General features: G+C 43.9%; 1 protein-coding gene across 2 annotated transcripts in view; it reads right to left on the bottom strand.

Moving 5' to 3' along the window:
- CAMK1D (calcium/calmodulin dependent protein kinase ID) overlaps positions 1-15,851 on the bottom strand; it is a 209,318-nt gene that overhangs the window by 14,362 nt on the left and 179,105 nt on the right. For both annotated transcript variants that reach the window (XM_086886523.1, XM_086886521.1), the window contains exons 7-8: positions 7,993-8,105; positions 6,194-6,272 (exon numbers count right to left, since the gene is read on the bottom strand). In XM_086886523.1, coding sequence (XP_086742649.1) covers positions 6,194-6,272; positions 7,993-8,105 — 192 coding nt within the window. The remainder of the gene's footprint in view (positions 1-6,193; positions 6,273-7,992; positions 8,106-15,851) is intronic.

The raw sequence follows: 15,851 nt of genomic DNA, 5'->3' as shown, positions 1-15,851 counted from the left end.
TAGTTTAGAGATCATTTTCTGAAATGCTGGTGGTTTCAATAAGAAACTGCTGGTTCCAATAGTTCACAAACTGCCTGCTACCACCTCTAACTCTATGCTTGCTGTGCAATTCTTGCAATTCCAGGATAAAAGTCTTGGTATTTGGGTGTTTTCCAGATAGGCAGAACAGTATTTGTTAACTTCACAAGGGGAAGGACAGACATCCTGTGAAGCCCTCGGATGCTACAGCAGTGGAACCATCCTACATCTCAGAGCTCTTCAGCAACATTAGCACCTTGCAGATGATAGTTTCTAATCAGGGCAAAATAACAGCACTGCTGGGGCTCATTTAGTGTAGCAGGAGCTGTTCCAACACGTGCTGGTATGCTGCATGGTGTGGCTCAGAACGCAGCCCCAGCTGCCAAAGTCGGGAGCGGGATTGTTCTCCAGGCCGCCTTCGAAGAACCACCCTGTTAATGCTGTGATGCTGTAACACGAGCACTGTGCTTTCAGACTGCATTCTGCACTTGGAAGATTTTGCAACTTTTATGAAATACTCCTGGTGTTATAGTGTTTATAGTATAGTTTTACTTCTAGGAAAACGAGCAATGTTATCATTCCTTTGTTGCTGGTGCTGTGCTGGAGGTGGGGGGGTTCAGGACGTGGAAAAGGTGGAGGTGAGCAGGGAGAACTCACATCCTTTGTACTCTCAACTAGATATGAAAAATGAGATATGCTTTGGGCACACAGATCTACTCTGTGGGGGGTATCATGAGCATCCTCACATTTATACCAAATGTATTTAATCATAAACTTTAGTTCCCTTGCTGAGAAGAGAAAAAATGAAATTACCAGAGACTGGTTTTAGTGCATTTATAATTTCCCACCCACATTTCCCTAACTCTCCAAATCCACAGACTATAAACCATCTCATTTTTCCTTTTAGGACAAAAATACCTTAGTATCTTTCTTTTTTTCTTTCTTTCCCCCTCCCTCTCAAGCACAACATATACTTTGCCACTAGAAATCAGCTCCATTTTCACTGAGAAACTGCAATCAACTTGAGCTAACCAGACTGATGCTTATCTAGTCCTGAACAATAGTTTCTGCCTTTGCAGTTAACTTTGAAGTTAACTACGTCAGCACTGAATTTTTTTTTTACCAACTGTCCTACTTGGCCCAGTAAAAAACATTGCTTCTACCTACCACATACATATAAAAAAAAATAATAATTAAACAAATCAGAATAATGCATCATCTGTTATCCTGCTGAGCATCACCCAGAACCAAGCAAGGACTGATTAGTCCAAGTGGAACCTGGATTTTCTCTCAGGATTCCCATCTTGCAGCACCTGAAAGCAGCTGCACCCTAGCAATGCTTTGGGGAACTTCATGTTGAAGCTGTTTTTACATCCAGTTCTAAATATGTAACATCTCAATGCACAGTATTGGACACCAAGAGACCAAGAATGATGGCTCCCCATCCCAAACACATCCACTGAAGCTAAGGGTATTTCTCATGAATAACCATAACAAATCTAATCCTGCACATGAGAGGAATCTAATCTAATGATCAAATATTATTTCATAGTATCTAATTTATTTTAGCTCTCTAGCTGACTTCAGACTTATCACACCAATTTATCTGGCTATACCACTTCTAAGCTTTGAGAGGAACCTCCAACAAAGACAAAACCAGCAAATTTCCTTTTGGACAGTTCTTCATTAGCATGCTGCAAGCAAATGTCTCTCTCATCCTCCCTGCCCACAACTGCAGGCAGAGCCTTTCATCTACCATTATTTTCTGAACCTTCCTTCTGAAGGCAGCCAACTCAAATGCTGTGCTGGCCAAAAAGTGCTTGGAAATACTCCTGAGTATGATGACAGGAAACATGGAGTTAGCTGTAATGGATAATGCTGAGGGATCATAACTCTTCTATATGTACACACACACACACACATATCCATGCATGTGTATACATATACACACACACGATATCACTGATGTTCCAAAATAAATAGAGTGTGGGGATGAACTCAATAAGAGTTTGATTTAATGTTGTAAACATCAGCAGTTCCCTTCAGGAAGGCCATTTCACACTTCAAACAATATTGTCTGAGAACTGAGCTCTTTCTAAATCATGTCCTTTCCCTGTGTGGAAATTATTATCTGGCTTGTGCTCTCTGGCACATAATAAACACTTGGAGTCATGGTCACAATTTGCAGAGGCTCAGTCCTTGCCAGAGCTTTGTGGCTCCTCAGTGTAGGTGTGGCTGGACGTTGGCACATCCCAAAGATCCTCTCTCCCTTTGCACAAGCAATGGGGAAAGGCCAGGACCACACTCCTACCTGCAGACACCGGGGTCTAACTGCTGCCACAAGCTCCTTTTCCCTTCTACAGTCTCTGTATTTACAATCTCTATATGGAGGCAATTAATCCATCATCCTTTAATTTAGATGTCCCAAATTGCCTTTGATGCTATAAGTGCCTTCAGCACACTCAGCCTTAAATCCCATTGAAGTTCACTTGGTTAATGCATGACGGAGTGAATAAATTCATGGCAGCCCTTCTAACTTCTGTATTGGCTTCCTGACTGTTGGACTTTGTCCTCACCCTCTGAGCACTGTTTTCTTTCCCTCTGATCTGAGCCTGGAGGCTGAATTTGGCTCTGCAGGACCTAGTTTGACCCGATGGGGAGCACACTTTGATAATCCTTGTGGGTCCCTTCCAATTTAGGATATTCTATGTTTCTACGAGTCTGTAGCTGGAAAAAACAGGTCCTCAAGTTTCTGCTGCCCCCCCCTAATCACTGCTCTAAACAGGATGTGAGCTCTGACATGGCAATATATTTAATAAACTAATTGCTGTCTGTAATATGAGCCAGGGAAACATTAAAATGTACCAAGCTGCAGCAAAATCACCCCATTCTTTTGTTACCTTCATTTTCCATGTCCTTTTTGAAAAGTCACAGTGGGAAAAACTAAGCAGAACATGGCACTTTTGCAACACACCATAAACAGTGCAAACCTCACTGCAAAATACATTAAAAAAAAAAAAAACTTTGCCAGTGGAAAGCATAAGTCACCTGTCTATTAAACAGGAGAATTCTGTATAAATGGACACACAGGGGTGGAGTCATTATACCAACAAGTCTCACATATTGTACTGTTTCTACTAACACACTTCACTGCAATTATTAGCCTCCTTTTCTGCCAGCTCCGAGTTTAACATACCATCCCCCTACCAAGGCCATTTGATTATAAATAGCAAGACATCACGTAAATGCAGGCATGTGGCGAGCAGATACACTGCAGAAAAGTGGGCCATTGGGAAGAAGTATTTACTTTTTTTAGGGTCTGATCCTGTGCAAACATTTAGTCATGCGAATAGCTGTCTATTCTGGAGCAGTTTCCCAAAATTCAGAGATATTATTAACCTTAAAGGCACAAATGTAATATCTTGCAAGATCCAGTTCCTACAAGCTCTGTTTGGAAGGTTTTAATGAAAACATGGTGATTAAAATAAAAGGTATGTGTTTTAGAATCAGTTTGTTGTTCACAAATACTACATATTGAAACAACAAAATCTCATGGCCTGGTAGCCATGTCATGCAGAGTTAACTACTTCCAGCACAATCAGATTATAAAATATGTGTTAATTATTCATGATTCGATTGATTTCTTCCTAATTTGTGAAGATCCCAATGATCTGATACTGCAGTGGAAGATTTCACAGGAGGAATAAAAAGGGAAGGCTGGAAAATGTTACTACATGGCACCACCTCACCATATATATATTAATTATTTACCATTTGCACAGCAACAGTGACCCAGAGAGGCCTTGGTTCTGCTGGTGAAACAAGGAGACAAACCCCAGCTCTCACTGAAATCTGCAAAACTCCCATTAGCCTCAGTGGAATCAGGATTTCTCTTCATGAGAACTCTAGGGTTCAAAAATGTTTCTCCAGTCATGTTGCTTGTGAAGACAAGAAAAAAACACCTTTTATGAGATGCCATCAAGGGCTGCTTGCAGTGCAAGCACTCTGCAAAAGCATAGAATTTATGGGACCACTTCAGCCTGCTCTGATCATCTCTTCCCACTAAGCCAACAGTCTCATGCACCTCTGTCCTTCTGAAAACACACAGAGAAATGCTCCCTTGGCACTATGGAAGGTGATGCAGCTGAGGGGGATTCGTGATCAAAAATCCATGCTCATCTGAAAAGGGGGTGTGGGAGGATACAAAAGCTGTGGTAGCCTCTCTCTGCTGGCTGCACATGGGCACCCCTGTCTCCAGCTGCTGCAACACTGAATGCAACCATGAGAGAGAGGAACCCAGGCCTGGAGCTGTTGGAAACTTAAATATGCCCAAGGCTGAGAGGACACAGCTGACCACTGAGACAAAGCACAGAACCCTCTTCCTCCTCCACTGAAAAAGCCTTCCCTCCCTTCCAGGAGAGGGAAAGGATGTCACTTCCATAGATGTAATGGCTAGAATGAGAAAAGAAACAGTAAAACCCTCACTATTTCCTGACATAAGGAATCTGGGTGGAAAATGCTCCTTGAGCAACACTTTGGCAAAAGGAGGTCCTATCACTAACTCCAAAATAACATCTGGGTGAGCAGCCATGATTATCCAAAAAGGCATTTATCACTACAGGATCCAAACCTTCCAAAAAAAAAATCACTGCACAGCTCTCCAGAGAGGTCCATAACTGCAACATCCATGTTACAGGAAGCTTTTCAGAGCAAGGGGGAATGGAGTGTTGCTCAGGAGCACACTGGAGAGGGCAGAGGCAGATCTGAAGCCATAGCTTTGGAAACCTCCATGCCTGGCTTTCAGCACAACTGTCCTGTAATCCCCTGGCACATGTTGTCCCTGTGTCAAAGGGAGGTGGATTCAGGATGTGGAGTGGAAACATGGTGAATATTTTCAGCCTCCCTTCTGCAGTGCCATTTGCATGTCTGACATTTCAAATGCTGACCCTGAGCTGTGCTGGGAGCTGGGTCAGAACTAAAAGTCTTGAAAATGAACCACTGGATGGCAAAGTCAGCCTGGCAGAAGACCCCCTGCCACAGAAATGGGGAAAAACCTTTTTGGGGGGTTGTTTTCAAATGGAAGATTGGATTCTGTGGAAAATAGTACGAATTATGTAGCAGTCTGTGAGTTTCCACTGGCCCTTGGCCATGACATGCAAAAGAAAACAAAACAAAACAAAAACCACACAAAGAAGGGAATGAAAACACTTTTTATCATTTTGTTCCTTTCAGAGGGTCCAGAAGCTCTGTGTGTTATAAGTGCCACGTTTCTTTGTTACACTCCAGCCACCAACAAAGACATAGCAGGGCCAGGAGCTGGATGCTTACATTTTGTTTATCTTGGATGTAAGGCTTTGGAGAATCTGTCTCTGAGTTGTACAAATGGTCACCTCACTCCCTGCTGGGAGTTGCACTCACATTGTTTATTCTGTATTCTTAATACTGACTTGTTTAATTTCCTGAGGCTCAGGTCAGTATCATTAAGAACCAGTTTGGGATTCTTTTTCATCTCACAAAGAGGGATTTAATTTCTTAAATTTCCTTTTTGTAGCACAGACAATGAAAAAGGAAGTGGCATTTGGGGCAATTGTGATAGTATAAAAACAGAGTCTAATGCACACCTGGGGTGAAAATGTCATGCCATTAACTCTTTTCTGTTGCAGAAATTATAACAAAATAATAATACCTCACCTTGATTATATAATATCCTCTGCCCTAAAAGAGTTAGATTCATGTTCGAGCCCACATGTGGGTGCAGCTGGTAGTGTGGAATGATGCTCTCAGTCACTCAGGGCTGGGCAAAAGTGCATGAGTCACCCTTGTTCCAGCTACACAAACCTTGGATAATGTTGGTGAAGTCACTCATATGCAAAGGCATCATTTAACTTAAAGCACTTTAATCATTTTGGCACATCCCACTTCTGCACTACAGTCAGCATACATAATTCAGCATTTTACTAATCCTTACACAGGTTGGTGCACGAGACTGAAGTCCATTACAGTTTTCCAGGAAAATCTGGAGGACAAAGGCAAGGGTTGTAAGAATAAAAGCACAGAGTTATGTAGTAGAGATCAGTATATATGACAATATATGACAGAAAAACCACTTTCACGCAGTAATGTAAAAAGGTGCTCTGTGTCCTGAGGGTTTCTCAGAGCAGTGAGTGCTGCTTACCAAGGGTGCCGTGCTGCCTGCTCACAGGTGTATCTTTTATTAGGGTCCTTCTCCATCAAATTCCGAATAAAGTCTTTAGCTGCAAAAAAAAAAAAAAAAAAGAGAGAATTATTGAAAGCAATACTTCTGCTGCCACATGATGAGCCAACAGCACTGATCAGGCTACCAAGTGCCATCTGGCCACAGCACAAGAAAATGGCCCTGGGCCATTTGCCACTTATTAGGATAGATAGAACCAAAGTGATTTAGGACCAAATCCAAGCTATTTAGTGTAACAGATAAAAGCTGAAGGCACATACTCCTGCAGGTCTATTTAGGAGTGGGATGGATAATTCAGAGTCAGCAGAGTACAACCCTGCCAGCTCCTGGGTCCCTGGTCAGCATGTGCTACATCATCTTAGTGGTCTGAATGTGGCCACATCCACGGGATGTGCTGGTCTGGTCAGCTGAGTGGAGAGAGGGGAGGTCAGATGCCACGGTAAGAGGAGCTTCACATTGCTCATTCCAAGCAGTCACACACACAGACAGCTGTAAGAACGTGTTGCCTATTTAAGAGGAATTCAGCAAGGAAAATGGACTCCCTGGAGCAGGAGGCAGTGTGTTTTTAATCGACACTATAATGGAAGGAATGGAGATTGCAGCGTGGCATGCATCCAGCAGTTTCAGGACAGTGGAGCTGAAGGAGCCACAGCAAAGCCAAATATGGCAGGAAAATCTTTGTGCTGATTTAGGTGATGGACTTTCCACCACAAGGCAGAAGGGTCTGCCAACAGACCTTCATATTTTCTCTGAAAATCCTTATTAGTTTAAAAAAACTTCTCATCACATATATTTTTGAGCAATCCATCACAATGATATCTGGACTGCAGATGTAAGCAGCATAAAATGTTGCTCTTCATGGAGATAAGAGAATATATAATCATCATTGTAATAAAAACACTCAATTTTTATCTCCCTTGCCTCAATCAGTAGCACTAATAAATCAGTAAACTGCATTTCTAGGGATATTTTTACATGATGGAATATTCATAGAATTAATTTCTCCTTCTGCATGAAATAGCAGATGTTTTCCTGGGTTGGACAGAGCAGGGACACTGAGCTTGGGTGGAAACTGCACAGTATGTCAGGGACACATGAAGGTGCAAGGCTGAATGTCCCCTGCTGTCACCCCTAGACACAGACCCACACTGGAGCCAGAAGCCCTTAGGAACATCTGCCTGTAGCACATTTGGTGTACCTGCCCCTCTGCCAGGCTGACTGGGCCAGGTGGGTACTATGGGTTAAAAGTCTCCTGCACTGGGTGGGGAACATCCACACACATGGACAGTCCTTCCAGTTTCCTCACCTGCCTCATTTGAAAGCCATTAATTTCTTGGGTTTTTTTGCTGCACAGACTGAGGACTTGCTTTGGAGCTGCAGTGAAGTGTCAGCAAGAGTGCCAAACTTGTTTGCTGCTGATTATTAATGACACATTAACAATCTGCTTTTCATTTGGATACAATGAAGAAATTAAGCTGCTTTTTTCTTCTTGGAACAGTCTTCTGCTGTCTTTAATCTGCTGTTTGAGCTATGTTTTAGTGCTTTGTGTGTGGCTGGACAGAATAGTACCTAATTTGTCTCCTGCAGAAACAAACTCCCATGACTATTTGAGCCAAAAGAAATGCACAGTCCCACTGGTGTTCAGTTAAAAGGATCTCTGCACATGATGGAGGCTGTATTTTCATGCCCCAGGGGGGATGCATGCAATAGGCACACGTGCATGTGTGGTTGTTGCAATTTAAAGAGCAGTAGCTACTTACCAGACTCGGAGATGTCATCCCAGTATGGAGAGTCAAACTCATATTCTGCCTTAAGGATCTGCTCAAAGAGTTTGGAGTCATTTTCATCATAGAAAGGGGGATAACCACAGAGCCTAAGGGAGAGCAGGAAAAGAGAGAGGTGACTTCTCTGTCCATAAGGTAAGGAGGAGGGAGGGAGAAGAAGAAACTCTCACTTAAGGCTTGCCCCAGTAAGTTTTCAAGCAGGCAAGTGCTACCATGAGAGAACTTTCTTCAGGGACATGTAAACCTGTTTCTGAAGATTGACACTGTCCTGAACAAAGTGGAATTCTACCTGAAAATCTGGTGCTGTTGATCCCATGCTGACTCATGCAGATATCCTGGCCTTTCTCTGCATGCTTTTGAGTGCTTAACCAGAGGAATAGTTTTATTACACAGACATGACCCCTGCCTGACCCTGCATGACCCCTGCCATGATCTCCTGTACAAGTGCTAAGAGGAGATCTCATGAGCTAAACCCGACACCACAGAGCATCCATCCCTCTAATCCCTCAGCACATCCAGAAGACCTGGTGCAAAGCAGGACAAGAAGCCCTGCAGAGCTTTCAGGCAGAGGGTATAATTCATCTGTAGGATGTTCTGGGCTCTGTGTCCCCAGGCACAGTGAGGAGGATGCCCAGGAGCCCATCCACCTCTGTAGCAGAGCTTGCAAGGGCTGCACATGGACCTGCTGCAGACACAGGGAGAGCCTCTCCCTTTCTCTCTCCTGCAAGTGATTTTGCTGACCACATCCAATTGCCTGCCTTGCCTGAGGCTAACAACAGTCCTGTCCTGGTTTTCAGTGTTTATAGTCAGACTTCTCAGAAAACCTAGCCCCAGGACAAGCAGGACATGGAAGGCATTATTTGCCTGGTTTGAGCTAACACATTCAGGGTGCACCCTCCCAGTGCTGCAGAGCAGGACAACCATGATGCTGAGGCAGGGCTGGATGTGGGAAAAGCACATCTAGCACTGCATTAAGCAAGTGCAGTGATAAAACTCGTGTGTCAGAGATCCCTCACACCCAGCTGGTGCTGCAGGCAGTATTCTGTCCCACTCTGCACAGACATGCCAGCAGAAACAACCCTATAACACCAATGTTGCAAAGTGCCAGATTTACCTCTGAGGCTGGCCCTAGGTTTTAGCAAACCCATCCTGTTCACAGTTAAACAGACCTTCCTGCCTCTCTGTAGAGATGATACATTTTTTCCCTCTTATTGTTGGTCTATGGTGTAAATCATTCTTTCACATACTTTGAAATTATATTTTTCCTACAGTTTTTTATAACTCTGAGTCAATCAACCTCAATAAAGCATTTAATTGCAGAGCCAGCTATTACAAACAGACTGTAGATCTAGCTTAGAAGCAAAAACAGAGCAAGGGGGGAAACTGCAAGAAATTAAATACTTGAGTTATTTATAACCAAAGCCAGCCGGCTGCCCTGGAGGTTATTTGAACCAACTCAACACTTGAGGGTGAAAGGAGCAATGTTTTGTTAGCTCTGAAGAGCCAGTGTGCTTGATAAATAATTTAAATACTGAGTGAGATGTTGATCTGCGTCACATCCACACTGACCTGGGAGAACTCTACTGAAATTTGCAGCATGATAATGGACCCTCTGGGGTTCAACTGAACCAGAAATCTCTCTCTTTATTTCAGAGAGCAGATGAGCCAGTCCTCATTTGTGTCCCACTGGGTGACTGCCATTATCAAGACCAGTAAGATAACCTCATGCCAGACAAGTGTGTATGTCCAGAGCAGGACTGTGCACCTCCTGAATGGGCATGTCCTTGTGTGTGGGGCTGGGTGCTCATGTTTGAAACCCTGGGGTGCAGGTGGTGTATGAGAAGGGTCCTTAAAAATGCTTAAAAATGCCAAAAAGCCACACAGACAACAGAGGAAAAACATCTGATAGCTTAATGAAGAAACTGGATCTGCAATCAGAGTCCAGCTCCACAGGTATTTGTGAAGAGCTTATAAATTACTTGTTTTGCTTTAATTATCAGTGCTCACATCCCTCACTCTTGGGTTGGGATGGGCACAAACTGATTTTCACCTTCCTCCTCTTTTGGCACAACCCTCAAAATTTTGGGTGCTTCACTGAGGGGAAATGATGGAGCTGACAGCACCAGCACTGCAACTGGTAGGATGAGCACTGGTGTAGAGATGCACAGGCTGGAGTAAAAAAAAAAAAGGAAAAAAACCCCCAACAAACAAACAAACAAACAAACAAAAAACACTTGAAGGCATTCCTCTGTCCCCTCTTCCCTGTGAGACTCAGGGGGCTGCATGTAAGAAGCCTGACAGCCCTTCATTAATTTTTTGCCTTCCTCAGCACTTTCCTTAGACAAGCCCAAAGTGCTCCAATAAAGCATTTTAAGGCGAGCAGACAGCACTGTGCATGCTGAGGCACTGGCAGGCTGCTCTGGAGAGAGAAATAACTCTCTTCAAATGTGCACTGTACTAATTACCTTGGCAAAGGTACAAGAGCACAAGTTAGGACTGCTGTGATTTATACACACTTGTGGCAGCAAAAGGTAGGAGCAAACTGCTGAGCAGAACAGAGCTGGAGGGCAACAACCCTGCAAGGGGGGAGCACAGAGACATGAGTCCCAACAAGAGCCCCTCCAGAGCCTTTCAATCCATCTCCTCTGCATGGCTTGAGTATCTGCACATCTGGGGAATCAGCCTCAGTGTCCAGGAGGTCACTGCAGCCACTGCTGATGCACAAGGAAAGACAGGGTCGTGCAGGAGGGCATCAGAACTGCCAGGAGCTGGGCACAGGGCAGAAAACAGCCTCTTTTGGCACAGCTTTTCCCTTGTTAGGAAGAGGTTGAGAAGCGTTAGTTGCTACTACAGGTCATGAACTGGGAGATGCCCCCAAATCATCCCCTTGCCTGAGAGCTGAATGAGCACAGGACAAGGGCTGATCCTGGCTTGGCCAGGGATAGGAAGAACCTCCTGCACAGAGGGATTCAAGGACATTCCTCTGGGAGGCAAATTAATGAGGACCTACACCAGAAAGCACATGAGAAGGGAGCAAGCCCTGTAGGTCAGAAGAGGTGGCATGTGGGGAGGCAACATTGGTGCACCCTGGCACACGGATGGGTTGAGAGCCAAAACAAAGGTCCCTGTATTTTATGTACAGCCTTGATGTCCTTTCCCTTAAAAACAGAGCTTAGGAAGACATGGAAGTTTTAATGTTCCTTAAGGTTTAACATTATTGGCTTTGCAGAAAGGATGGGAAAGCCCCAGCACATCAGCCTATCTTGCAATTAATGGCTGGAGGAAATCTTGCTGGACTTCCAGCAACTGGGCCACTTTCCAAAGTCCATAATGAGATTTTTGTTAATTCTTACAGAATCAAAATCCCACCAACTTCATTTCCATCTGCTGGGACATTTCTGTGTGAAAAAAATGACCTCACTATCAGATGTTCTGCTGCTTTTCTTTAGATATGCAGAAATGCAAAAATAACCCCTCTGTCTTCGATGTGAAAAAATCCTGCACTGTCCTGGGGGAGTTTCAGGCAGCTATTAGTTGTCATCATTTTATTGCAGTTTCACCAAATAAAAGGTTTTCAGAATTATTTAGCAACCTTATCACATAAGCAACAGATTTCCCCCTAAACTCCTATTCCCAGTCTTGCCTTAAAAATAATGGGATGCAGATAAGAAAAACACAGGTGGATGCACAAGAGAAAGATATTGCCAGAAGTCATTTCTAAAAGTGATCCTGAGAGCGCAAGAGGAATAGCAGGAACATCTTGTCCTCACCAGGCAGAAAAAGCAAACCCCTGCAAGCTCCCATTACATATTGGGGATGATACTGAAGGCTAAATAACTCATTCACGTGGTCAGTGTCCAGTTTGTGACACAAGAGCCCCCAGGGTTAGTTTTAAAAACAATTTTACAGTTAGATTAGAACAAAGAATTCAATAAGTGCTCAAAGACCTGAGATGTATGAGGTGGGAAGTCATCCAAGTGCTATTTATAGGGATAAACACACGTACTTCCGTATATTTTGGGAACAGTCCTTCATATTGGCTGACACTGGTGCCCCCCCAAAGCTGTGGACAAGGAATATGGGCATAGGGAATCACAGACAAATTGAGAAGCAATGAGGAATGATTATTTGGGTTTGTTTTCCCAATATTAGCTGAGTTTTCCTGAGCAATCCAAAACGCTCGCCTGTGTCCTCTGCCACCACTGTTTCTCCTTCCCGTGCCAAACAAGTAAGTTATTCCTCACTTTTTTGCTTAGGCTTGTGTGTGATGCCAAGCAGGCAAGATGACTGACCACTTTTTCCCAATGGATGGCTCCTAGGGTGATGGTGGAAACTCCTTTTGGCATAATATACTTTGCACTGTCCCTGGTTAATCCTTCTCTACAAACATCACTGATGATTCATGCACATCTACTTGAAAATCAAAAGCAGCTCAGCAGCAAAGTGTGAAAGTATGATCCAAGATTTATCTCCAGATAGGTAATTGTTTACAGACAACAACAAACCAGTAACTCTCTGTCCAAACAGTGAATAGAAACAGAAGAAAATTCAAGGCAAAATGTGTTTGACCTATTGCAGAAGACTATGAATAACCAGAGCCTGATGCAGAGCATTCTCTGTCCCCAGGTTATTTTCCAGCTTCAAAACATGATTTTCTATTTTTTGCATAAATTAACCTAATCTTCTCTATATAAGGTATGCATGTGATCAGTATTTTAGTTCCCCAATCTTTTATAATCCCTTATCTGACCCAGAAAGGTCCCAAAACCAACTGCTGGGAATCCAGTGAAATCTCTTGCTCTTCTTATGCTTTATATTTTTAAGCTGGACACATTATCAAAACTACCTTGTGATAAGTAGGAGGCCAAGCTCAACAGTGAGGCTGTTTCAAATTGAGAAATACTGCAACTGGAATAACAGGAAATTTCAGGCTCTAAAATTAGTTTTTGTGAATAATGACTTCTCATGCAAAACAGGTTTTGATAAAAACTCCTCTGGTGCGGCCTCTGCAATCTGGCTGTCATTAATGAGAAGCATTAGAGACTGGCACTAAAACAAAGGTATTCTTTCCCAAGACATCCTTGAATATCATGGAAACAAATATTTCTCTACAGCATCAGTGCCACAGAAACAGTTTGTTCTTCCAGTGTCATAAACTGAGGGCTCTCAAGTGAGACTGAGCTTGGGTCTGGAGGCACTCAAACCACTCGCAGTAATATTAGCTCAAAGCATCTTTAATTTATGCCTGGCTTCTGTGTGGGTTTCCTTTGAGTTTCCATCTTAAATGATGACAGTCTGCCCAGAGTGGCAGTGAGGATCTGCAGGAGAGCTGAGGAGGTCAGGCAAGACATTGTGCTTGGATTGCCTTATGCAAAAATGCATCTCCAACTGGTTTAGGCATGTGCAGGTAGCTCCAGCTGTGCTGATTGTGGAGCTGGAAATGGCATATCCAAATGGGTACAGCTACATATTGGAGCTAGTAACTCCTGCTTAGGGCAGCTTTAACTCCCAGCATTTCACCAGGTCCTTGTGCTGCTGGTCTTGTGGCATCTCAGTGCCACGTCCCACTGGGAGCCCCCGCTGGCACTGCTACCTCTGGTGGTGTGGCACTGCTGAGACCACAAACCCACGTGCCAAACCCATCACTGGTGGTATCAGACACCCCACCAGGGCTAATTCCCTCCAGATTAGGAAAGGACCCTCCTCCTCTCTCTTTCTTAAGGGACCACATCTGCAACTTCTGGCTATTCCTGGAAGCAAGGATGAGATCCAGACCAAGACAAGGACACATGGGATTCTGAGATCACATTGCACTTAGCAGAGATGGAGTCAAGGGAGGCTGGAGAGTGACATAAATGTACCACAGAGCAGATGAATTCACACTGTGAAAGCAGTGCTCTGAGCAGGGAGCAGGGTGTGATCCAGGCACCTCAGCATGAGCATCTGGTGCTGTTTGACATGGTCCATGGTCTCCAGCTTGGATCCATCTGCCTCTCCAGAAGGAAGTCTCTTCAATGTATTATATTTTCCAAATCCACGTGGCTGCCCTGGACCCCCCAGCATGGCACTAGATGTGCAAGTTTAGGTAACTGAACAGCCCACCCTGGTGAAATGTCTGCTTGCATCCACTCAGGCTGGGCTGAGGTGCCCAGTGCCTCTGGAGAAGCTGGAGTGCACAGAGCCCCTGATGCTAACAAAAGGGAGCCCTGGAGTCCTGCTGACTGCTACAGGAGCTGAAGGATGTGGCTTGCACATTGAAATAACTGGTTTGGTCTCAGACCCAATCCCACCCAAGCTGTAACAGTCTGGCAAAGACATTAACAGGCTCCTTCTACAGCAATGCTTTATTGCTGCTTATTTGGGCTGTACAAAATACAAATCAAGACCTTATTACCTGAAGCACAGAAACTCTGAAAAGGTTTCCTTGTCCTGCAAACAGGAATTCATAGAGGCTAATTCTTAGCGAGATGATTTAAGCCTTCTGGGTTGGGAATTCCCTGTATAGCGAATAGGGAATTTAAATTTGAGGAGTGTGCATGCCGGGCTCGACAAGATGAGGATATATTGATTTGGAAAACAGAGCAGGAAACAAGAGCTGAACCTTGCAGAAAGAGCAGCCTTGCTTAGGAAGGGGAAAAGATTATGGAGGTGATTAAAGTCTTCCACCTGTTGATGAAGTGTTCATAAACTGGGTGTGGAGGACACATTGCTTAGCACTGCCCCACTCCTATCCCTCAGTGAAATAAGACCACAGGTCTGCCAGCACAAAAGACCTTTGGTGCATGAGCCATTGACACATGGGACTGACAACCTGGAGGAAAGCAGCTATCTCCAGGCAGCCAGATGCAACAGTTCACAGCCCACCCATGGGCTGCCAGATGGACACATTTTTTCGTAGTGGATATTTGGCAATAAAGTGAAGCCAGGCAGTGGCTGAGCCTGGATGTGAGGCAGACTGGTGCTATCTCCTGCCTGCATCCTCCTTTTCCCACTCTCTGAAGCTGGTACTCAGCAAAGTGCTGAAAGAGCATCAGAAAAGATTCCAACTGTGTCCTGCCATGGCTGGCAAGGACTGACAATGTCAGAAATCCCAACCCCTAGGACTTCCATATCAGATTTGTTTGGGAAAAAAGGTAACTTTGAGTCAGCACCATCCTCATCTAAAATAGCACTAAGGAATGGTTTGTGAAGCAGCCTCCAAGGTGTTTTGGCATGTCTGTCTCTTCCTCACTGCTGTAGCAGGTCTTGCTGGGCTTTGAAACAAAGTCAGAATTAGGACTGTTGATTTTTGCTTTGTGTAGCAAAAGCTTTTTGCATCCTGCTATTGATGGCTGCTCCAAAAGAAATCTATTCCCATGTAAGTTCTGTACTCAACAAGTTTTCAAAAAAGTCAGCTATAAAACTAATGTTTTCAGGCAGGATTTTGGTTTAAATAAATAAACACACACTAAACAAAGCTGCCTTCCTATACTATTTAATACAAAACCTTCCTGTTTTGGGTAGTGTATAAGTTATGCAAATCTAATGCAAATGTAAAGAATGAACATTGCACAAAGTGGATAGCACAGCAATGAGGTTTGTCCTGGCAAAAATAGTTCTACAGCACCATCAAAAAGTTATTCATGTTGACAAGCCATGAAATGTCTGCATAAGGAAAAGGAGAACAAAGTAGGAATGCTTTAATGCTGTGCCTCATTGGAGCTGCTTTTTCCTTCAGTCTTGTATAACTGTGACAGTTGTGTAAAAAGGAAAAGTAAAAAAAAAAATTAAGCAGTGGTAATGTTGTCAAGTAAAGACATTTGTCTCTGTGGCAGCTCAGTGGACACAGCCAGATT

Source organism: Cyanistes caeruleus, chromosome 4, assembly GCF_971803275.1.
Source record: "Cyanistes caeruleus chromosome 4, bCyaCae1.hap1.1, whole genome shotgun sequence".
In the NCBI taxonomy this organism is placed as follows: Eukaryota; Metazoa; Chordata; class Aves; order Passeriformes; family Paridae; genus Cyanistes; species Cyanistes caeruleus.
Note: the sequence above shows the minus strand (reverse complement) of the source record. Positions and strands in the feature narration are given on the sequence as shown.